The 24,463-nt window shown below is 31.9% G+C and overlaps 1 protein-coding gene across 1 annotated transcript; it reads left to right on the top strand.

Annotated features, from left to right (window-relative positions):
• Positions 1-995: 995 nt before the first annotated feature.
• LOC127737216 (peroxidase-like protein) lies at positions 996-7,280 on the top strand. Its single transcript, XM_052247751.1, has 5 exons — positions 996-1,050; positions 1,681-1,767; positions 2,072-2,786; positions 6,368-6,537; positions 7,174-7,280. Exons 1-5 carry the CDS (start codon positions 996-998, stop codon positions 7,278-7,280), a joined length of 1,134 nt encoding a protein of 377 aa, XP_052103711.1.
• The last annotated feature ends 17,183 nt before the right edge of the window (positions 7,281-24,463 follow it).

Raw genomic sequence — 24,463 nt, forward strand, 5'->3', positions numbered from 1 at the left:
TGGTCGTTTTTATATGGTACCCACAATTTGTAAACATTTGGATATGAAAAGAAAAATTATAATGCTGGGCGCATCACAGTAGTAAAGTGAATCCTCTTATGCTTAAAGATTTAAAAGGTTGATAATGATTGATGAACTCGTTCTTACAAACATTTTTATAGTTGCCAGCCCTTTTTCTGCAACACCTTTATAACTGTAGTTCGCATTTCGATGAAACATTCATAGATTTTTTTTCTTTCCTTATAGCATTATCTATCTCCTATCATATCTGATGCCAAAAGGATTTGTAAAGGTTACAAATAGCAAAATACATTTTTTTTGGTTATTCGATTGAATCATATCGGTACATGTAATTGTTCATTTTGAATTGTTTTACATTCTGCTTGTCATGGGACTTTTATTGCTCACCATACTTGATCAGTTTTTCTCATCATTGAAAGTCGTATGGTTACTTGTAATTGATTACACATTCGTTTCTTGTTCTTTGGTGGATAGTTGTCACATCATACATTGTACCACATCATATTTTCATATATTTATTATCGAGAAAAGATTACAATGTGTATATATAATCACCCTAACTTGTGATTGAATCTGAATAAATTGTTTTAAAGAATTTCTTTTTTATTTTAATTCTAATTTCTAATTTTAAACTTATGAGTTTGAATTTCCCTTTGGGATCTTTCGCCTCTTCTTTAATATGTTTTCATTTACATAGCTCAACATAGTTTTAGCAAATCTGCAAAAAGGGGTCGTGTTAATAAACCAGAATTGTGAAAATGTATCGACTAACATGTTATAAAGAAAAACACTAACTTAACATAATAAACCTTTTACATTTTCATCAGAATCTAGAAATCAAATTAATCAGAGGACATCTTTTCTTGATCTGTCTGTGACGTATGGAAACACACTCGATGGACAAAATGACCTACGCGAATTGGGAACAGGTATATACATAATGTAATGCTATTTTTATTTCGACGCTTTAAAGCATGAAAAATGTCAACTTCAAACTAAACGAAAACAATAAGGAAGTAGATAATTCATGTAGTTCATACTTCAGACCAGTACAATGATTCCAACGTTCTTAGTCTTCATAGTTACTGTAAAGTGTATGCATCGTGACAAAAAAGAGGACTTGTTCTTAAGCTCTTATCAACTTCTAACTTGCGCAACTATGATTAGATCGAGAGGAAATTGAATTGAAAGTAAAATAGTGTAGGCGGAGGGTTGGACGCCCGCTAACATCTTTAACCCCGCCACATTCTGTATGTGCCTGTCCCAATTCAGAAGCCTATAATTCAGTGGTTGTCGTTTGTTTCTGTTTCATATTTGTTTTTCGTTCATTATTTTGTACATGAATTAGGCCGTTAATTTTCTTGTTTAAATTGATTTATATTTTGTCATTTCGGGGCTTTTTATAGTTGACTATTCGGTATGGGTTTTACTCATTGTTGAAGGCCGTACGGTGACCTATAGTTGTTAATTTCTGTGTCATTTTGTCTCTTGTGGAGAGTTTTCTCGTTGGCAATTATACCACATCTTCTTATTTTTATAATTTAACCCATTACCAGTTATAAAACTTTAAGCATTCTCAATTATGTCTGAACTATTTTTGGAAAGGTAATATTATTGTATTTATGTTTGTATAGTTGTTTTTTTATATTTATTTTATAGGCAGACTTCAAGAAGGCATTAACAGACTTCTGCCTAATGGTCCCCCAGGATCTGAATGTTTATTAGGGGAAGAGTGTTTCAAATCTGGTACGCAATGACTGCAGTTTTTACTTCTTTCCCCTGGTATTCTGTTTCTTATAGTAAGCGAATTATTGAAGCGCACACAAAATTTAATGAGATATGATCGTCTGAATATTAGTGTATTACATTTGAGTTTTCGTCATTCCTTGTCGAGATATTTTCAGACGTATGAAATTCTTGTACACGAAAAGTAAAATGTAAAATCAGCCTTGCTACTATTAAGTTGTCTTCTAGTCTTTTGTATATACACGAACGAGAAATAGTACATTTTACCTTTGTGAATAGAAACAGAGGAATATTTCTTTTCTAGGGGACAATAGACCAGCAGAAGTTCCAATGCTGACAGTCGTGCATACTGCATTTCTGCGTGAGCATAACAATATTGTTGAAAGGTTGAGAGCACTTGGGTGGAATGATGGAGAAGAATTGTATCAAGAAGCCAAAAAAATTCTCACAGGAATTTATCAGCACATTATTTACACTGAATATCTTCCTGTAGTACTTGGGGAAGAAGGTATGAACATGTACGGGCTACGAAGTAATCGATTTGGGTTTAATACATTGTATAATTCTTCTGCAAATCCATCTACGAGAAATGCATTTGGAGCCGCAGCGTATCGATTTGGTCATTCTCTTGTTGGTTCTTTTGTTGAATCGTTTAACCAAGACTTCACACCACGCGCCAGGGAACCTATGAAAAACCATTTCTTCAGTACTCGTTTGATAAGAGACTTTTCTACCTTTGGTCCAGATGCAATAGCCAGATGGATGACCACACAGTTCAAGAGCAGATCAGACCGTTTTCTGACTCCTGCAATAAGGAACAGACTATTTCAAACAATGCCAGGAAACGGCTTTGACCTTGGTTCACTTAACATTCAGCGTGGTAGAGACCATGGCATTCCATCATATAACAGATGGCGACAGTTCTGTGGACTACAGCCTGCTTTACATTTTGAATCAGGACACTTAGGTTTAACCAATCAATGTGTTTCTACTGCCAGAGCATTAGCATCCGTCTACAGGTGAATTATTTTTGATTGTGTAGTTTCCCTAAGGTAGTATTGGGAGTATAAACCAAGTTAATAGATTTGAATAACTTGCCGAAAGGTGAGTGTGCTTCAAATCTCTTATTAAGCCTAACATTTGAAGTATTGCGAAATTTGATTTATAGGTGAATGCAAATTCATAACCGTGGTTCTATTAAATATTATCATAATTTGTGTATATTCTAAGGTTGTAAGATCACATACATCTTATTTTGATTAAAAATTGACAAATCTAGCAAACTGATTTAGCAATACAAAATGAACAGGTGTAACATTAAATTCCGAAGGAGAATATATGTAATATCTGAATGAAACGGACAAGAGACTACTTCAAATCGACCATACAGTCTGTAAACGTTAATGACTAAAGTTAGAGAAGCGGTAATATACGTCGCTAAACAATAGCATTAAAAAGAAATAGTAATGCATTACAATTATTTGCCAAGTAAAGAAATACATTTAAGAAATGAATGCTTCTTTTTATAATTTTATTGAGGTTTAAAAGCGTTGACCGAAGCACATTTTGTATGAAGCAAGCAATAAACGCTTTAACAACCCTATAAAATTATAAACCGGAGCATTCAATTCTTATAATTACATTTCTATGCTACAATCATGAAATTAAGAGTTTTATCAAGCTTTTCGTTTGTTTTTCAATGCATAATTTTAACATTCTCGCGGTTGACACCTGTAGTTATAGCTGTTGTATTTGTGAAGACATAGAATATTATATCGGAGTGCCTCGAGATTGTTGTCAGCCAATCAACCTTACCGATTCTAATGAAAACACATGTATTGTAATTATAAAACAATATGTTTTCATCAAATTTTAAATAAACTGTCTGTTGATAAGAAGTAATCGTGTAACCCTGTCTGTTGACAATTTGTGACCACCAAACGTTATTGTTGGGATTGATTAAAGGAAGCTCTTGTTTTTTTTTTAAATTTCTATATTGTCCTAGTTATAGGAGTTTAATTGTCAGATTTGAATAATTTTGTTCACATGTTATACAATAACTCGAGTTTGCTGGTTTGATTTACTTGAAACTTTATATAGTTGGTTGAATTAATGAACATAACGCGTTGTTCGATTAACAAAAACATTCTGATATGTCATTTCAGAGTGTTGGGACTTTGACCGTCATACAAATAAATGCACTATTTAAATGCCATGCACTAGCTAGTAGCTTTAGTATGCCTTGATTGAATTACTACAAATTTAATACCGTTGTAGGGATTGGTGAATGTAGACTCGCTTATGACTTTGATAATTTTCTGGTTTGTCAGACTTAACAGTCATATTTGATACAAGGGTATCCCTATTTAACATCACTGTCTTCTTTGGGAAGCATTAATGTCAGACCAAGCCGATCGAAATTGATATGGCAATATTTTTTATCTACCAGGGAGTCCATACACATGCACGATTATAGTTCATATGTACGGTCTATACTATTGATATTGTGGCAACCACATTAATCCCACCTCATTCTCAGATGCAATAGCCAGATGGATGACCACACAGTTCAAGAGCAGATCAGACCGTTTTCTGACTCCTGCAATAAGGAACAGACTATTTCAGACAATGCCAGGAAACGGCTTTTGACCTTGATTCACCTAACATTCAGCGTGGTAGAGACCATGGCATTCCATCATATAACAGATGGCGACAGTTCTGTGGACTACAGCCTGCTTTACATTTTGAATCAGGACACTTAGGTTTAACCAATTATTGTGTTTCTACTGCCAGAGCATTAGTATCCGTCTACAGGTGAATTATTTTGATTGTGTAGTTTCCCTAAGGTAGTATTGGGAGTATAAACCAAGTTAATAGATTTGAATACCTTGCCGAAAGGTGAATGTGCTTCAAATCTCTTATAAAGCCTAAAATGTAAAGAATTGCGAAATTTGATTCATAGATGAATGCAAATTGATAACCATGGTTCTATTAAATATTATCATAATTTGTGTATATTCTAAGGTTGAAAGATCACATACATCGTATTTTGATTAAAAATTGACAAATCTAGCAAACTGATTTAGCAATACAAAATGAACAGATGTAACATTAAATTCCGAAGGAGAATATATGTAATATCTGAATGAAACGGAAAGACGACAAGAGACTACTTCAAATCGACCATACAGTCTTTAAAACGTTAATGACTAAAGATAGAAAAGCGGTAATATACGTTGCTAAACAATAGCATTAAAAAGAAATAGTAATGCATTACAATAATTTGCCAAGTAAAGAAATACATTAAAAAAATTGAATGCTTCTTTTTATAATTTTATTGAGGTTTAAAAGCGTTGACCGAAGCACATTTTGTATGAAGCACGCGATAAACGCTTTAACAACCCTATACTATTCCAAACCGGAGCATTCAATTGTTATAATTACATTTCTATGCTACAATCATGAAATTAAGAGTTTTATCAAGCTTTTTGTTTGTTTTTCAATGCATAAATTTAACATTTTCGGGGTTGACACCTGAGTTATACCTGTTGTATTTATGAGGACATAGAATATTATATTGGAGTGCCTTGAGATTGTTGTCAGCCAATCAACCCTACCGATTCTTATGAAAACATATATGTATTGTAATTATAAAACAATGTGTTTTCATCAAATTTTAAATAAACTGTCTGTTGATAAGAAGTAATCGTGTAACCCTGTCTTTTGACAATTTGTGACCACCTAACGTTATTGTTGGGATTGATTAAAGGAAGCTCTTGTTTTTTTTTAAATTTCGATATTGTCCTAGTTAAAGGAGTTTAATTTTCAGATTTTGTTCACATGTTATACAATAAATCGAGTTACCTGGTTTGATTTACTTGAAACTTTATATAGTTGGTTAAATTAATGAACATAACGCGTTGTTCGATTATCAAAAACATTCTGATATGTCATTTCAGAGTGTTGGGACTTTGACCGTCATACAAATAAATGCACTCTTTAAATGCCATGCACTAGCTAGTAGCTTTAGTATTCCTTGGTCAAATTACTACAAATTTTATACCGTGGTTGGGATTGGTGAACATGGTGAATGTAGACTCGCTTATGACTTTGATAATTTTCTGGTTTGTCAGACTTAACAGTCATATTTGATACAAGGGTATCCCTATTTAACATCACTGTCTTCATTGGGAAGCATTAATGTCAGACCAAGCCGATAAAAATTGATATGGCAGTATTTTTTATCTACCAAGGAGTCTATACACATGCATGTTTATAGTTCATATGTACGGTCTATACTATTTATATTGTGGCAACCACATTAATCCCAATTCATTATCAGTTTTCTTTTTTTTTTACCTCCAAGCAGGACATTAAAGTCAGAATACCTAATCTAGAAAAGGTACATAGACAATGAATGGGAAGATTGAACTTTTATATTCAATTTCATCATGTGGATATTAGGAAATACATTTTCAGGTAAAGCAGTATTTGAAGTTTGCATTCCTGACAAAAGTCAATGTTACACTGCAACAATATGCATGATAAGTGTGACAGAATATTATCAATCGTAGTCGAAATCACGTTTCATTTCTTTTAGCCACCCTGATGATATTGATTTATTTGCTGGTGGACTGTCAGAGACACCAGTAGCAGGTGCCTTGGTGGGACCAACATTCAGATGTATAATTGGACTTCAGTTCAAGTTTTTTAAGATTGGTGACCGTTTCTTTTATGAAAACGAATTTGCTTCCACTGGTTTTACTGCTGGTTAGTATATATGTTGTATTAATCACAAATTATGTCTTGTCATTATTTGTTAATACAATTTAACTTTTAAAATAATATTGCAATAGCAAATATGACAAGAACAGCTGAAAATGACGATTTATTTCTCTTACGGGAATTATATTTCTTTTTATTATTCCTTTTAAATAACAATACTATGTCGAATTTACATGAACATTATATGGTCCATTTGGTTTGTTTAACAATAAAATATGTTTAAACAAACAAATAACTTTTTTGAAAGTTGATGGAAAATTTAACTGTTTTACTTCTCAATTAAATTTTTGTACATTACCCTGTTAAATTAAAATGGAGAAAAAAATTAGTACTTAAATAAACGTTTAATCCTTATATGTGAATTATTTTTGATGCACATTTGAATAAAAAAAAATGCAAGTAAAAACGTTTTCTAATATCATTTTACAAAACCGTCCTTAAACTTTCTTTACAATCGATTATTTTATATTCTAAAAGAAATGAATGCATTAATTTGTCAATAAAGGGAATTGCTAAGTGTAAACAGTTAAGATATACGTAAACTGTCAATCATCAAGTACAAGAATTACATGGAGCCAAATTGAGGTATACACAAACGTTTTATTTTTTTTTTTATTTCAGCTCAATTGCAACAGATCAAAAGACAGTCATTGTCAGCACTTTATTGTAGGACTCTGGGTGTGAATTTAATGCCTTCAAATCCGTTTGTGTCTCCGTTAACTGGGTAATACTAGATTGTAGTCTTTTATTGATTCTATTATGCATATAGAGAACTGAAAACGTCAGAAGATTTTATCAGTCCTGTTATGGCATTTATATAGATGATATAAGTCTAAAGGTCTTAAGCTTCATGGAACAGTTGAAAATCAAGTCAAAAAGCCGGCAAACAATTTGAACGAAATCGACTAAACAGCAACGTGTTTATCAACCATGTTTTGTCAAATGGCCATAATGATAAGAATTTGCAACTCAACTGGACCTTTCTTAAAAGAAAAAAAGGCTTGAGTGTTTCCCAATCCCTGTCAAATTCTGATTCCATCGTTTAATTTTCATCAAAATCGGGTTTCAATTATCTGCACACTCAGGTCCCTCAAAATGTTGAACCCCAGACATTCATATTGAAATAAATCGGATAACGAAACGTCATTATCAGGAGCTTCAGCTTCATTTTGCATTCAATGGGGTCTCTAAAGGGAATCTTTTCATTTAAGATTGTCACAAGCAGTAGCTTTCACCGACCCATATTTCAAAATAAAATGATTTTGTGAATAATTTGAAATTGGCTCCGAATCTTGAATTAATTCCAATTTTAGTTAAAGAGAAAGTCCCATTTTTGCCCTGTCCCTTTTCGGCTATGCAAATGTTAATCCTTTTTATCAATTTCAGTTTCTTGTTATGAACTGCAATTTAACTACTGTATACATGTACATTTATTTATCATTTAAACTCAATTAATTACAAGCTAATTATTTTATAAAACAACTAATCATTATATTGCACTTTAAGTATCCTCCGGAATTCTTTGCCAGCGTATGTGTGTTTAATCGATTATGCAAACAATATCAAATAGTTTCAATGTTTTGCTTACTATCGATCAATTTTGACAGGTAAACATTCAATATACATTCACTAACGAGTCTTCATAAGGCGTATGGAATTCGGTATCGGGAGGGTTCGGTTTTTTCAGTTTGAATTAACATTAATTTATAGGGAGATTTCATGGGACTTTGGAAATTGTTCGATTTAAAGTGAATTTTTTTCTACATAAGGAAATGCCTGTATCATGTCAGGAATATGACAGTTGTTTTCTATTCGTTTGAGCTTTTTAGTTTGACATTTGATAAGGGACTTTCCGTTTTGAATTTTCCTTGGAGTTCGATATTTCTGTTATTTTAACTCTTTTAATCAGAGTTCGATTTTTACAAGTTTCACTGTATATGTTTGTTCTTTTTCTCTTCATATAAAATTATACTATTTTTTCAACAGGAAATCTTATGCTCTTATATTTTTCAGTAGTACGTATTTAATTTTGAAACAACAGCTTCTATATGTATTGCTGCACTTTTACTTTAGATATGCATGTTTATCGACATTGTTATGCGATCAATTCGAATTATTTGCCAGATATAATCTTTAAATGTCCGATTGTTGATTTCATATTTGTATTGTGTCTGTAATATACGTATATCTTATAAATGAAAATGTAGATTAATCGAACATTGATACATTTCTTTGCTCGTTATTGTCTTAAAAATTAGAGATATAAAACAACATATGTTAGCTTCAATTCAAAGATGAATCAATATCAAATCTATTAAGAACCTTACTGTGAGGAGTGAGTTTGGCCACATGTGGAGCAGGATCTGCTTACCCTTTCGGAGCACCTGAGATTACTGTGAGGTGTGAGTTTTTTTTTTAGTGATAAAAGCGTCAATATTACATTAGATAGTGAACAGCAGTAAGTTTGCGCTATTCATTAGAATATGTATTTGTCGATTGTGTAGAGGAATTTTGTGCCAAGAATTAAAACACCATCTTATGCATTTCATGCTTTAAGCTGGATCAAACTAGTCTAGTGTATATACCACAATATCCGGTTCAAAATACACTGCCTTCGTAAAATTTGTTGTCATAAGTTTCTGACCTTCAATCACGTCCTCGGTTAGGGACTAATTACATGATTTTGAGAAACAATTTTTGTTTTGATGTTACACATGTATGAGAAATAATCATTTCATTAAATATATTTTTTTATGTTTTTTTTAGAGCTCCACGTTTACCTTGTCAAGATTTTTCTAGACTAGATCTAAGACCATGGAGTAAAATAAACCATTCCGGTTAACAAAGAGATAGGGATAAAAGAAACAGAAGTTGGAAAAAAATCATAATAAAGGGTTTCAAAATATAATTTGTTATTTGCTTTTTTAAATTCTATTTTTCATTATAATAGAGAAAACAAAACCAAACCAACTGAACAAATATACAGTAAATCAAGGATTCAGCAACACTAACACGATCAAAAAACTGTTAGTTGACTTCCTGTGGAACTAGTGGCAAGCGTCGCTTTGTTTTTGACTAGTCAAATCTGGTATTATATATCCGTTGTCAATTGTGTAATAGATTTGCGTTAACGGTCATGATGGGACGTGTAAGAGATGGGTCACCTTTACCGATATGAATCCTTTGTGTTGTAGCTTCATTATAAATAACTATCGTCTATAAAGGAAATATTGATGATAAAAGCAATTTTTGAAAAAATATTACTGAATAAAATACTTGACATTGAGTAGCCAAAAATATAATACCTACAATTTATAATGTTTAAATCAAATAATATTCATCATTGTGACAAATGTGTTAATGGTACAAGATAATTTGATCTACCAAAACATCAACAGTACAAACAACAACACAGAACACCATCTAAGGACACCATGGGGAAATATTATCAACCACAAACAACATAAAGTTCAGATAAAATGGACTTGTACACCCAAATGTGTTCGGAATATACCAGTTGTATGTTCACAAACCTCCCCTTGTGCTTATATAAACAATGAAATCGTAAAATTAAAACACAATAAAATACGCACAATTCAGTCTTATACAGGATGAACACTTATTTGAACAAGTACGGCCTTAAACATAGCGCAAAACACATACCGTACAAAGAGCATTTACAGAATCCCATGTGACAAATTGTAAAACAATTCATACAAGAAAACACAAAATCTGATTTATAATAAAACAATCAATGAAAAATAATTATGACAGACAGCGACAAATGACAAACCCTGAATTACAGGGTCCTGACTTTGGACCTAAACATAGAGTGGCGGGGTTAAATATGTTTCTGAGAGCTCAACGCCTAACGTGGACATTGATGTAACAGTTCAAATTAGGAACCAAATGGCAAAAAATGGTTTTTAAAGACTTTCTTTGTTATATTTGCACCAGGAATGAAATCTAGCAGCAAGAAAAACAAAAATACCAATTAAAGTGTACTCGCAGTTACTGAAAGCTAGTTGAAGTCAATTACAAATTATGAATACACCAAGATTTCCCACACTAGAATATTAATCAGTACTGAACTTACAGACGTTATAAAACAGTATGAGAAAAGATTGACCTTGCGCAATGCTAAAATATAAGTACCGGCAGGATATAATCCAAAATTGTTAATAACTGTATATCAATATATATTTAGTGATGTTTTAATTGATTAATATCATAATCATTATTTGTGTACCGATAAAGACTACATTTAAGCACTTTTTTAATTTTCCAACCTGTAAGAGTATTCAAATGATGGGTCGTATTCACATTTACAGGCTAAATAAACAACATCATAGCAAACTAGGATGTAACATCCCATCTCTACAGGTACAGTCAAACTTCTAAACCAAATTTTTGTATCTATGAAAGAATTTAGTAAATGTTTTAAATATATTTTGTGTAATGAAATCACTGTCTTTTTAAATAACCAGTTAAACCTAAAATGACGAACATAAACGCCATTACAGGCCAGATTACATTCATTGAAATTAAAAAACGTCACTTCAGACACGGACATAGCGAACGAGTTTGTCAATATAAATACACAAGGTAAAAAGGGGCAAATGACAAATCACAATAAAAAAAAAGAATTTAAAAATAGGAAACAAAACATCTCATGTGGTAAATTTTTGTAATGGATTTTTCTTTGTAAAACTGAACTACATTTATTTTTTCTTTGAGTATTTATTGTAAAATATATTTTGTCGACATTTGTTTATGCCTTAATTCTTTGTATCCATGTAATTGAAAACGAAGTTGTCATATCCTGTTTGTGTAGAGATGTATTTTGTCTAAATGAAAGGACAATCAAAGTGTAGTGAATAACACTGTGTCAATGATAAATGACAGGTTATGAGTGCAGGATGTTTGATAATGCGCATTGATGTTTGTTAAAAAATAACTATGTGTGTTTGTGTTTATGTTTATAAGTTTATTTTTTAAGTTGAAATTGGCTTTTAACTAGCTTGTACTAACTGCAAGTACTCTAAAAGTTTTACCTTGTGTTTTTTCGTCTTTATGGTTTTTGTTGTTGTGCCTTGTTTATATATGATGAGACACGCCCTTTTCAACTGATTTAACTGAAATGTTAAATTCCACCACTTTGTTTATGTTCCTGTTCCAAGTAAGGAGTCTGTTATTCAGTAGTAATCGTTGGTTTCTGTTTATCAAATATGTTTCATTTTGCATTTAGAATAAATCTGGTCATTGGTTTCATTTTTGAATTGTTTTTGATTTTTTCCTGCCGGGGCCTTGTATAGCTTACGGTATACGTGTTATTCACTGTTGAATGCCGTTCGATGGTGTTTACTTCCTCGTCCATTAGTCTCTGTTGGATAGTTGTCTCATTGGCAATCAGTAAATTTAAAATGTATCATCAAGCAGAAGGGGCGTAACTCGTAGTATCATATCTAGCATACTAAACGGATCTGAAACCGATCTGACAAAGTTGAAAGTAATTGTTTTAGATTTGGACTATACGGACTGATTTTGTCTTAAACCGTCTTAACAGATCTTAATCGCGCTATAGAACATTCCGTCTTGTTTATCTTGACATGCCTGAACGGACTGAATTACCTGTTGTGCCTATGGATCGGAACAGCGTCTTAAAGTCTAAAAAAGTCTTCACGTTTATTTCTTGCGGTAACTTCAGTCGATTAAGACTTGATCAGACAAAAATGACCGTTTCAGACTGAAATCTTGCTACTTGTGGGCCAATATCAACAAGTATGACAGTTCGCTGGAAATATTACAAGAGGTAATTTAATTCATATTTCATATTAGAAAAGGGAGATGTGGTATAATTGCCACTGAGACAACAATCTACTAGACGAAGATAAAAGCAATTACAGGTCACCATACGACCTTAAACAATGAAAAAAAAAAGCCATACCGTATAGTCATCTTTGTTAATATTCAGAAGAACATATCTTATTCAAAACAATTAGATATTAAAGGAAATATTGCCATAAAATGCAAAAGGTCATTTCTGTTTAATTTATTTAATTAATCTAATTTTTTATTTATGTTAGTTGAAAAACATCATAATATAATATTGATGACCTGACTTTAACGATACGGGCATATAATTTTATTCCAGTGTTTCCTTCTAGCATTGTTGGTTTTTAAATTCTATAAAATGGAATTATTATGTATAACTTTTTTACATGTGTTGAAAATAAATAAACAAAATTGAATATACAGATATACAGTAATAGGTTTATTTTAAAATATTGTATAAACATTCTTGATGTTATATTTTCAAAAACTTTGTGCTGCACTATTGTCTGGCGTGTTAACTGAAAAAACAAGTGCCCTATATATCACTTTCAAATCACAATATAAGAGATAATTAGCACTATATAAAAATGAACCTTTTAATACAATTTATAACCCTCCATGTTTTTCTCAGCTGGTCACATGCGTGAAAAGAAATGCGCCAAATACTTTGATGTATTATAATCATCAATAAAAATCGAAAACAGTTCATCGTGTGAATCAAATAATGATGTATTTCCCATTTGGTAATAGGGGTTAACATTTTAATTAAAGGTTAAAAGCGCAATATCTTAAATATTTGAATGGGACATAAACACGTTATATAGGAATAGGACATAAAAAGTTATATAGGAATCGGATTTTCGCACATAAAGAGTAACCCTTTCTTTGATTGGTTTTTTTAATAAGCAAGCAACTTAGATAAACAAAGCTTACCCTTTTCTGGAGGTAGAACATTTCACTACAAACAATGCTGCTTTAGATATTTATCCCTACATTTCTATAGGAATAAAACTACTAATTCATAGCCCCATTGCTAATGTTGCTTTCTATGGTAAATTCTGCAATTTCAAGCATTAATTGCTACTTTGTCTTAAGTTCAAATAAAGTGTTAGCCATTTCTTGTAAAACTATACCTTATCCTGACTTGTGCTGAAAAATTCATCATACCTTTAATTGCATATTAGAGCGTACTGGTTCCCTGAAGTTCGATAGTACAAAAACAGGTACTCCTGATCTGACAACAGGGCAAAGGTTCCCTCCTATTATAATTCTGTATACTTTTTCATTATTCAAAAGAAATTTCAAAAATTTTTTTACAGTGATCCCAAGTCCCCAAGCTTTCATTTGATACCAAAACTACTCAAATAATTCACCTATTGACAAAGATACAGCTATGCATAGGAGCTAATTTGTTTAAAACATGTACTACTTTCTTGTATGTTCTTTCTGACCGGGACCGAATTAATGGTTCTATACCTTTAATAGCACTAAACTTGTTATATTGATTTCTACGTTACTTGATTTTCTCTTATGATCTATTGTTAGCAAAGCAAAACACATAAAGCTTTTGTCGAAACACAATATCACTGAATTCAAGCTCAAATTGGACTGGTAGTTACATATGCGTTATACAAGAAAAACACTATATAGATAATGACCAATATGGTTGTTTTCAATTTTTACCAGTTCTTATTGTTAATAGCTACTCAAATAATAGTGATTTTCCCTTCAGGTCTTATTTTAACCAGAGATTGTTCATTGAATATAAATATGATGGTCCAAACATAAAATATAATTGATAATTTCTGCCCTAAAGAATAAAATAAACTAGATTTGTCGGAACGACACAAATGGCTCCGCTCGCAAAAATGTTTGAAGCCATTTTTAAGAGTGGGAATTTGAGAATGAGAGTTCGTAAAACTGTTATTTTTCACGAAATCGGAGTACAAAACCCGTAACTTCGGCACAAATTAGTGGAGCAGAACCAAACGTAAACTCGGTCTGTAACTCATCTTAGTAGACTCTATTCTGAAAATCAGCTGAATAGGTAAAGTCGTTTAGAGAAAAAGTCTGTATAACTGTTGTTGTGGGGTCATAAAAATGGAAGACATGACCATCTACGAACTATTGGATCATAGCCTTAACTGACTTAATTTTTATAAAAATTTGACTTGAGGAGCCACATGGTGACCTCTATTAACACTGGTAGTCACTGGTTTTCTTCTTTGAATCAGTTTTTGTCTCGCCTGCAAAGAAAGCAACTGCATGCAAACACATCTATTACTACCCGGCGCCAGTGGCGTACACTATAAAGCTTTATATTTCAGAATGTAGAACACATAGATGGCTAGCTGTTGTTGATTCAGAAATATATGCCCCCCCCCCCCCTCCACACACACACAATTTCAATATCTCTAAAACGACAACAGATATAATAATGATGATGATGGATGGCTGCTTAACGTCCAGCGGCAAATTAATATGAATATTCAGGGCAAGAACAAGTTAATGTAATTTTGTCAAATATGTTTCATTTTGCATTTAGCATAAATCTAGTCATTGGTTTCATTTTTTAATTGTTTTCGATTTTTTCCTGCCGGGGCCTTGTATAACTTACAGTATACGTGTTATTCACTTTTGAATGCCGTTTAATGATGTTTACTTCCTCGTCCATTAGTCTCTGTTGGATAGTTGACTCATTGGCAATCAGTAAATTTAAAATGTATCATCAAGCAGAAGGGGCGTAACTCGTATTATCATATCTAGGATACTAAACGGATCTGAAACCGATCTGACAAAGTTGAACGTAATTGTTTTAGATTTGGACTATTTGGACTGATTTTGTCTTAAACCGTCTTAACAGATCTTATTCGCTCTATAGAACATTCCGTCTTGTTTATCTTGACATGCCTGAACGGACTTAATTACCTGTTGTGCCTATGGATCGGAACAGCGTCTTAAAGTCTAAAAAAGTCTTGACGTTTATTTCTTGCGGTGAATTCAGTCGATTAAGACTTGATCAGACAAAAATGACCGTTTTAGACTGAAATCTTGCTACTTGTGGGTCAATATCAACTAGTATGACAGTTCGCTGGAAATATTACAAGAGGTAATTTAATTCATATTTCATATTAGAAAAGGGAGATGTGGTATAATTGCCACTGATACAACAGTCTACTAGACGAAGATAAAAGCAATTACAGTTCACCATACGACCTTAAACAATGAAAAAAAAAAGCCATACCGTATAGTCATCTTTGTTCATATTCAGCAGAACATATCTTGTTCAAAACGATTAGATATTAAAGGAAATATTGCCATAACATGCAATAGGTCATTTCTGTTTAATTTATTTAATTAATCTAATTTTGTATTTGTGTTAGTTGAAAAACATCATAACATAATATGGATGACCTGACTTTGGCGATCACAATACTGGTATACCAGTATTGTTAACGATACGGGCATATAATTTTATTCCAGTTTTTTCTTCCAGCATTGTTGGTTTTTAAATTTTGTATTCTATAAAATGGAATTATTATGTATAACTTTTTTACATGTGTTGAAAATTAATAAACAAAATTGAATAAACAGTAATAAGTTTATTCTAAAATATTGTATAAACATTCTTGATGTTATATTTTTAAAAACTTTGTGCTGCACTATTGTCTGGCGTATTAACTGAAAAAACAAGTGCCCTATATATCACTTTCAAATCACAATATAAGAGATAATTAGCACTATATAAAAATGAACCTTTCAAGTAATAGTTATACACCGAGGGATAGGTGTGTCTGAATAAGAAACCCCGTCGGCCGGAGGCCGGAGGGGTTTCTTATCCAGACACGCCGTATCCCGAGGTGTATAACTAACTTACACCCCATTCTAAACCCTACATTTGTTAACATTGATTATTAAAAAAAAAAAAAAAAACGATAGCATATTTATTGACAATATCAAACCATGATTTATAAGAATTTTTTTTTTAAATGAAACCCCACTAGTAACCTTTCTTAAGGTATCTTGGTTCAAACTTTGACAAGTGAGTATATTTTACAAATGTCAAAGTTGTTTTGCATATTCCCGTTAAATCCATGTGCTAAAATGGATCAGCGGGTCAAGGTTGACCGTTTCGTGTATTCTTATTACAAACAAAAAATACATCATGCTCCTTGTATACAGTTGTCAATATGGACGGGTATAAGACGGACGACATTTTGTGGCAAGCGTTGGGTTTGGTAGAAGAGAATTAAGATAAAGGCAATATTATAACCAAAGTATTTACCTGTATCAGTTTAATAAAGGTAATCATAACTGTATTTTATATCTGACGATTTTATAACCCCCCCCCCCCCCCCATCTTCTCGAGAATAAACAAACATTCATATTCGGACATACTAAGGGATATGTGTGACCCGACTATCAGACACGCTCAACATACAAAGATACAGATTTAATATTTAGGAACTCTCTTTTTGGGGGCAAACAGTAGCTGATCCAGCTGGGGGTTCCCAACTCAAGAGAAAAAAAGGGGGGGGTCTAACCATTTAAATGCATTGATCTTTTAAATAAAAGTCGGGTCCAAACCGCGGAACCCCCACCCCCAGATCGGCCAATGGGTAACCGGGGGGGGGGGGGGGGGGTCCCGGGAGTTAGAATCCCTATTTTTTTTTAAAGACCAATGCTTTAATGCTTTAGAATAGAGACATATGACTGGGATTAAAAAAAAATTACCTTCAAGCTAAGTAGTATTTAAAGGATTATTTTTGTATTCAAAATAGATGCTTAATTTTTTTTTTCGCTATTGGAATTTCATAAAATGTGTTTTTTTAATATCTTGAAACAATTTGTAGTGAACACTATTAGTAATTTCTTATGTTCATGCTATTTAAAAAATAATCAATTTCTATTGTTACGAATAACAATGGACTTTGTTTGCGGGATGTAGAAGCAGGGGTTTCCAGAAACCCCGCTCGTCACACCCTGTGGTCAAAATCCTTTGTTATTCGTAACAATAGATCTATTCAATTTACACTTGTTTCAGAAATAGAAACTATGAAGAATAACAATAGAACTGGGGTGTAATACAATTTATAACCCTCCATGTTTTTCTCAGCTGGTCACATACGTGAAAAGAAATGCGCCAAATACTTTGATGTATTATAATCATCAATAAAAATCGAAAACAGTTCATCGTGTGAATCAAATAACGATGTATTTCCCATTTGGTAATAGGTGTAAACATTTTAATTAAAGGTTAAAAGCGCAATATCTTAAATATTTGAATGGGACATAAACACGTTATATAGGAATGGGACATAAAGAGTAATATAGGAATCAGATTTTCGCACATAAAGAGTAACCCTTTGTTTGATTGTTTTGTTTTAATAAGCAAGCAATTTAGATAAATAAAGCTTCCCCTTTTCTGGAGGTAGAACATTTAACTACAAACAATGCTGTTTTAGAAATTTATCCCTAAATTTTTATAGGAATAAAACCACAAATTCATAGCCCCATCGCTTTCTATGTTAAATTCTGCAATTTCAAGCATTAATGGCTACTTTGTCTTAAGTGCAAATAAAGTGTTAGCCATTTCAAGTAAAACTATACATTATCCTGACTTGTGCTGAAAAATTCATCATACCTTTGATTGCATATTAGAGCGTACTGGTTCCCGGAAGTATGATAGTACAAAAAAGGTACTCATGATCAAACAACAGGGCAAAGGTGCCCTCCTATTATAATTCTGTATACTTTTTTTATTATTCGAAAGAAACTTTCAAAAAGGGTTTTACAGTGATCCCAAGTCCCCAAGCTTTCATTTGATATGAATTGGACTGGTAGTAACATATGCGTTATACAAGAAAAGGATAATGACCAATATGTTTTTTTTTTCAATATTTACCATTTCTTATTGTTAATAGCTACTCAAATAATAATGATTTTCCCTTCATGTCTTATTTTAACCAGAGATTGTTCATTGAATATAAATATGATGGTCCAAACATAAAATATAATTGATAATTTCTGCCCTAAAGAATAAAATAAACTAGATTTGTCGGAACGACACAAATGGCTCCGCTCGCAAAAATGTTTGAACCCATTTTTATGAGTGGGAATTTGAGAATGAGAGTTCGTAAAACTGTTATTTTTCACGAAATCGGAGTATAAAACCCGTAACTTCGGCACAAATTAGTGGAGCAGAACCAAACGTAAACTCGGTCTGTAACTCATCTTAGTAGACTCTATTCTGAAAATCAGCTCAATAGGTACCCGGACACATTATTCTGGCTCCGAACCAACCACTCCTTGCTGTCATTCCTTAACACCGCGTGCCTAATGGAGAAGCAGTAAATACCATTTTTAAGGTCTTTGGTGTGACCAGGACGGGGTTCGAGCCAACGACTTCCCGCACTCGAGGCGAACAAGCTATCACGAGACCACCGAGGCGGTTGACAACAGATATCTCAAATCTGCTTAGTGTGAGATGATGTGCAGATGAAGTACAACACTGTCACAATAAATTAGGGCTATTCCATAGTTCATTAAGGGCATAATGAATAATTAAATATATGATGCAATACCGAAATTGAGAATCGGAAGTCGTAGAGACATGGGACTACAACCATTCAACTCAAGACCACTTGACCTTCAAAAAGATCACAAGGTCAAGATTATAGTACCCTTAAAAGGTTAAGGTGAAATTTCCTCATGACCTTGACATTGAAGGTCTTAAAATAATGATCAATTTTGCAGTTTATAGTAGATTCTTATCTGTTACCATTTCAAAGATATACACAAAAACACATAAAGAATTATCTCGTCGTAACTTTTGAACAGATGATCGGACAGTTTTTATTCATGTGTATAAAATGTAGAGCTCTTCGAATGGAACATTTATTACGCTTTGTGTTACAGCTATCTCTTTTCATTTTCTTCTTAATCAGACTTGATATGAAAGCATACATTTTTTTTTGCACGATATGACCTTTGACCTTGGTGCAAATTAAAAAGGTCACATGAACTAAAGATTATTATTGAAGGTCCCATTTCTCTATGACTTTCGGTTTTCGAAATATAATTTTTCAAAAATTGTGTATAATATTTCAAGGGAAACAAATCTTATAAGGGTCGATAACAAAATAACTGTTTCTGTTTATTAACATTGATATCTGTTACTGTAAATTTTGCCATTTTCAGATCGTTTTTAAACAATATTTAAGATATATATAAAAGAAATTGGTTCAAGGGGATATAACTCTCAAAGGGGATACGGAAAACCTACGCAGTCTCATCTGGTAGTATTTCATAATGACATCTACCTATTGTCCAAATAAGGTCTTGATATCTTCCGAAACAACGAGGGTAGTGGGGTATGGGGGAAGGGGCAGTCGAAACAAACAAACAAAAGGGGATGGGATGATGAAATCCTACACAGGGTCATCTGGTAATACTTCATGATGAGGTATATCGAAGGTCTAAATTTGGTCATGATTGCATTAATAGAAACGGGGGAAGGCCATGTCAAAAAATTTAAGAACAACAATAAGGTCTTTCCCAACGTATGGGATTTCTATAGCATTTAATTCTTATGTGTTCAATCTATTTTACTTTATCACCAAGGAATCGATAAAGTCTAAATTCTCTAAAGTAAGCAATGACTGCTGAAGGATCTTTGTTGAAAATAATCTTTGGTGCTAAGTGCGTGTAGAAGTTAGCCATGGTAAGAATAACTGAAAAGATCAAGTTAAAGGGTTTTTCATTAATCATAGTATAATGCAGACTAGAGAGATCAACTAATAATTATCGAAATTATTTTTTTTCAGGTTATATTAACAACTCTAAATTTTAAAGTTATTTCAATGTTAAAATTTAATTTTTCAGTTTTAACACTAATATTTTTCCTTCTTTTAGATATACCATTACTTGTTTTAAATTTCTCAAACCAATGCATATACGTAAATTCGATTCCTATATAACTTTGTATGTCTCAGTCAAATATTTAAGATATAGCGCTTTTAGACTTTAACTGACATTTTTGCCACTATTACCAAATGGGAAATACATCATTATTGGATTCACACGATGAAGTTTGTTTTTTAATTTTGATTGATGATTATAATTTATCAAAGTGATTGGGACATTTCGTTTTACTATGTGACAAGCTTAGAAAAAACATAAAAGGTAATAAATTGCAGTAAAAGGTTCATTTCAACATAGTGCTTATTTTCTATTATCTTGTAATTTGATAGTGATATATAGGGCACGTGTCATTTCAGATATCAATCAGACAATTGTGCAACACAACTTTTTTGAAAATATAACATCAAGAATGTTTTACAATTTCTTTAGAATAAAACTATTACTGTACATTCAATTTTGTGTATTTACTTTTAACATATGGAAAAAAGTCATGACATCTTGAATCTTAACAAAATACTTCCATGATTATAGAATACAAAATATAAAAATTAACAATACTGGAAGACAATACTGGAATAAAATTTCACACAAGTATTGTTCATGTTGTTAACAATACTGGTTTATCAGTATTGTGATAGCTAAAGTCAGATGATCTATAATTTGTAGGAATGTTGCTACATAGAAATGAAAAAATCACAATTGGGAAGCTGAAATCATATCTTTTGTCGTAAAGTTTTGTTTTCAACCCACCTTCATTGTCAACTTCTAAATGTAAGTCAAGATATGAGGCAACTTTAACTGTATCTTCTGTATCCTTTATCTCAAGTTCGATGGAATAGATGCGTTCAACATAATCACTAAGTTTTGAATTGTTTAGTGAAAGAACATCATCTATATAGCGGAAAGTAAATGTTAAAGGATACTGCTAACTTCTTTTCTTTCTTCCTAAGAAGTTCCTGTATGAAATCAGCCTCATAAGAATAAAGAAACAAATCGGAAAGAACAATGGCACAGTTGGTTACCATTGGAATGCCGATTGTTTGTTAAAAAACACGTCATCCAAACGTAACAAATATATTGTCAATCAAGAAATCAGGCATCTTGATAATGTCAGTTTGAAAGAATTTTTGGTTTGAATCAGAGTGATTTTTTTTACAAAGTATGATTTATCCCTCCCTAAGACAAGATACATGTATCTATGTTGGTCACTATTTTTTATGAAACAAAGCAGGACCAACTCTTTCAATTTGTCATTTAGCTTGGAATGGGTAATACTTATGTAAAGTGTAGAAAAGTCAAATGTTTTAATGCTATTGCGAGATGAAAAAGTCTTAGATTGTATGTACTCTAAAAGATCTTTTGATTTTTTTTAGTATCAACATCTGATTCACGCCACCTCTTTAATAGGAAGTTTCACAATATCTTTGAAGCCCGGTTTTGATTGCTGATAAAATTTATGTTAATAATTTAGAAATAGGTTTCGTGGAGTACTTGGAAGACCCAAGGCAATAAGGTCTTTCCCAACGTATGGGAAAGATCTTGATTTCTATAGCATTTAATTCTTATGTTTTCAATCTATTTTACTTTATCACCAAGGAATATATACAGTTTAAATTCTCTAAAGTAGCCATGACTGTTGAAAGATCTTTGTTGAAAGTATTCTGTGGTGCTAAGTGCGTGTAGAAGTTAGCCATGTTATGAATAACTGAAGAGATCAAGTTAAGGGGCCTTATTTATTGGACTTCAAGCTTGTGCTTATTCAATTAATGAACTGAAGAGGCTTCTTGAATTGGATTAAATTTACGACTACAAAATGTAATAATTATTGAGCACAGTTAAAAATCATAGTATAATGCAGATTAAAGAGATCAACTAATAATTATCAAAATTATTTTTTTTTCAGGTTATATTAACAACTCTTAATTTTAAAGTTATTTCAACGTTAAAATTTAATTTCTCATTTTTTAACACTAATATTTTTCCTTCTATTAGATATACCATTACTTGTTTCAAATTTCTCAAACCAATGCATATACGTAAATTCGATTCCTATATAACTTTGTATGTCTCAGTCAAATATTTAAGATATAGCGCTTTTAACCTTTAACTGACATTTTTGCCACTATTACCAAATGGGAAATACATCATTATTGGATTCACACGATGAAGTTTGTTTTTTAATTTTGATTGATGATTATAATTTATCAAAGTGATTGGGACATTTCGTTTTACTATGTGACAAGCTTAGAAAAAACATAAAAGGTAATAAATTGCAGTAAAAGGTTCATTTCAACATAGTGCTTATTTTCTATTATCTTGTAATTTGATAGTGATATATAGGGCACGTGTCATTTCAGATATCAATCAGACAATTGTGCAACACAACTTTTTTGAAAATATAACATCAAGAATGTTTTACAATTTCTTTAGAAGAAAACTATTACTGTACATTCAATTTTGTGTTTTTACTTTTAACATATGGAAAAAAGTCATGACATCTTGAATCTTAACATAACACTTCCATGATTATAGAATACAAAATATAAAAACTTACAATACTGGAAGACAATACTGGAATAAAATTTCACACAAGTATTGTTCATGTTGTTAACAATACTGGTTTATCAGTATTGTGATAGCTAAAGTCAGATGATCTATAATTTGTAGGAATGTTGCTACATAGAAATGAAAAAATCACAATTGGGAAGCTGAGATCATATCTTTTGTCGTAAAGTTTTGTTTTCAACCCACCTTCATTGTCAATTTCTAAATGTAAGTCAAGATATGATGCAACTTTAACTGTATCTTCTGTATCCTTTATCTCAAGTTCGATGGAATAGATGCGTTCAACATAATCACTAAGTTTTGAATTATTTAGTGAAAGAACATCATCTATATAGCGGAAAGTAAATGTTAAAGGATACTGCTAACTTCTTTTCTTTCTTCCTAAGAAGTTCCTGTATGAAATCAGCCTCATAAGAATAAAGAAACAAATCGGAAAGAACAAGGGCACAGTTGGTTCCCATTGGAATGCCGTCTGTTTGTTAAAAAACACGTCATCCAAACGTAACAAATATATTGTCAATCAAGAAATCAAGCATCTTGATAATGTCAGTTTGAGAGAATTTTTTGTTTGAATCAGATCGATTTTTTTTACAAAGTATGATTTATCCCTCCCTAAGACAAGATACTTGTATCTATGTTGGTCACTATTTTTTATGAAACAAAGCAGGACCAACTCTTTCAATTTGTCTTTTAGCTTGGAATGGGTAATACTTACGTAAAGTGTAGAAAAGTCAAATGTTTTAATGCTATTGCGAGATGAAAAAGTCTTAGATTGTATGTACTCTAAAAGATCTTTTGATTTTTTTTAGTATCAACATCTGATTCACGCCACCTCTTTAATAGGAAGTTTCACAATATCTTTGAAGCCCGGTTTTGATTGCTGATAAAATTTATGTTAATAATTTAGAAATAGGTTTCGTGGAGTACTTGGAAGACCCAAGGCAATAAGGTCTTTCCCAACGTATGGGAAAGATCTTGATTTCTATAGCATTTAATTCTTATGTTTTCAATCTATTTTACTTTATCACCAAGGAATATATACAGTTTAAATTCTCTAAAGTAGCCATGACTGTTGAAAGATCTTTGTTGAAAATAATCTGTGGTGCTAAGTGCGTGTAGAAGTTAGCCATGTTATGAATAACTGAAGAGATCAAGTTAAGGGGCCTTATTTATTGGACTTCAAGCTTGTGCTTATTCAATTAATGAACTGAAGAGGCTTCTTGAATTGGATTAAATTTACGACTACAAAATGTAATAAGTATTGAGCACAATTAAAAATCATAGTATAATGCAGATTAAAGAGATCAACTAATAATTATCAAAATTAATTTTTTTTTCAGGTTATATTAACAACTCTTAATTTTAAAGTTATTTCAACGTTAAAATTTAATTTCTCATTTTTTAACACTAATATTTTTCCTTCTATTAGATATACCATTACTTGTTTCAAATTTCTCAAATCAATGCATATACGTAAATTCGATTCCTATATAACTTTGTATGTCTCAGTCAAATATTTAAGATATAGCGCTTTTAACCTTTAACTGACATTTTTGCCACTATTACCAAATGGGAAATACATCATTAT

This window comes from Mytilus californianus, unplaced genomic scaffold (genome assembly GCF_021869535.1).
Source record: "Mytilus californianus isolate M0D057914Y unplaced genomic scaffold, xbMytCali1.0.p SCAF_4, whole genome shotgun sequence".
Classification (NCBI taxonomy): domain Eukaryota; kingdom Metazoa; phylum Mollusca; class Bivalvia; order Mytilida; family Mytilidae; genus Mytilus; species Mytilus californianus.

Bases quoted from the DNA above. Each gene is read 5' to 3' on its own strand.
- LOC127737216 (XM_052247751.1), top strand. From the start codon at position 996: ATGAAAAATGTCAACTTCAAACTAAACGAAAACAATAAGGAAGTAGAT. The intron at 1,051-1,680 runs GTAGTTCATACT...TTTATTTTATAG, and splicing joins TAAGGAAGTAGATAATTCAT to GCAGACTTCAAGAAGGCATT. The intron at 6,538-7,173 runs GTTAGTATATAT...TTTTTATTTCAG, and splicing joins TTCCACTGGTTTTACTGCTG to CTCAATTGCAACAGATCAAA.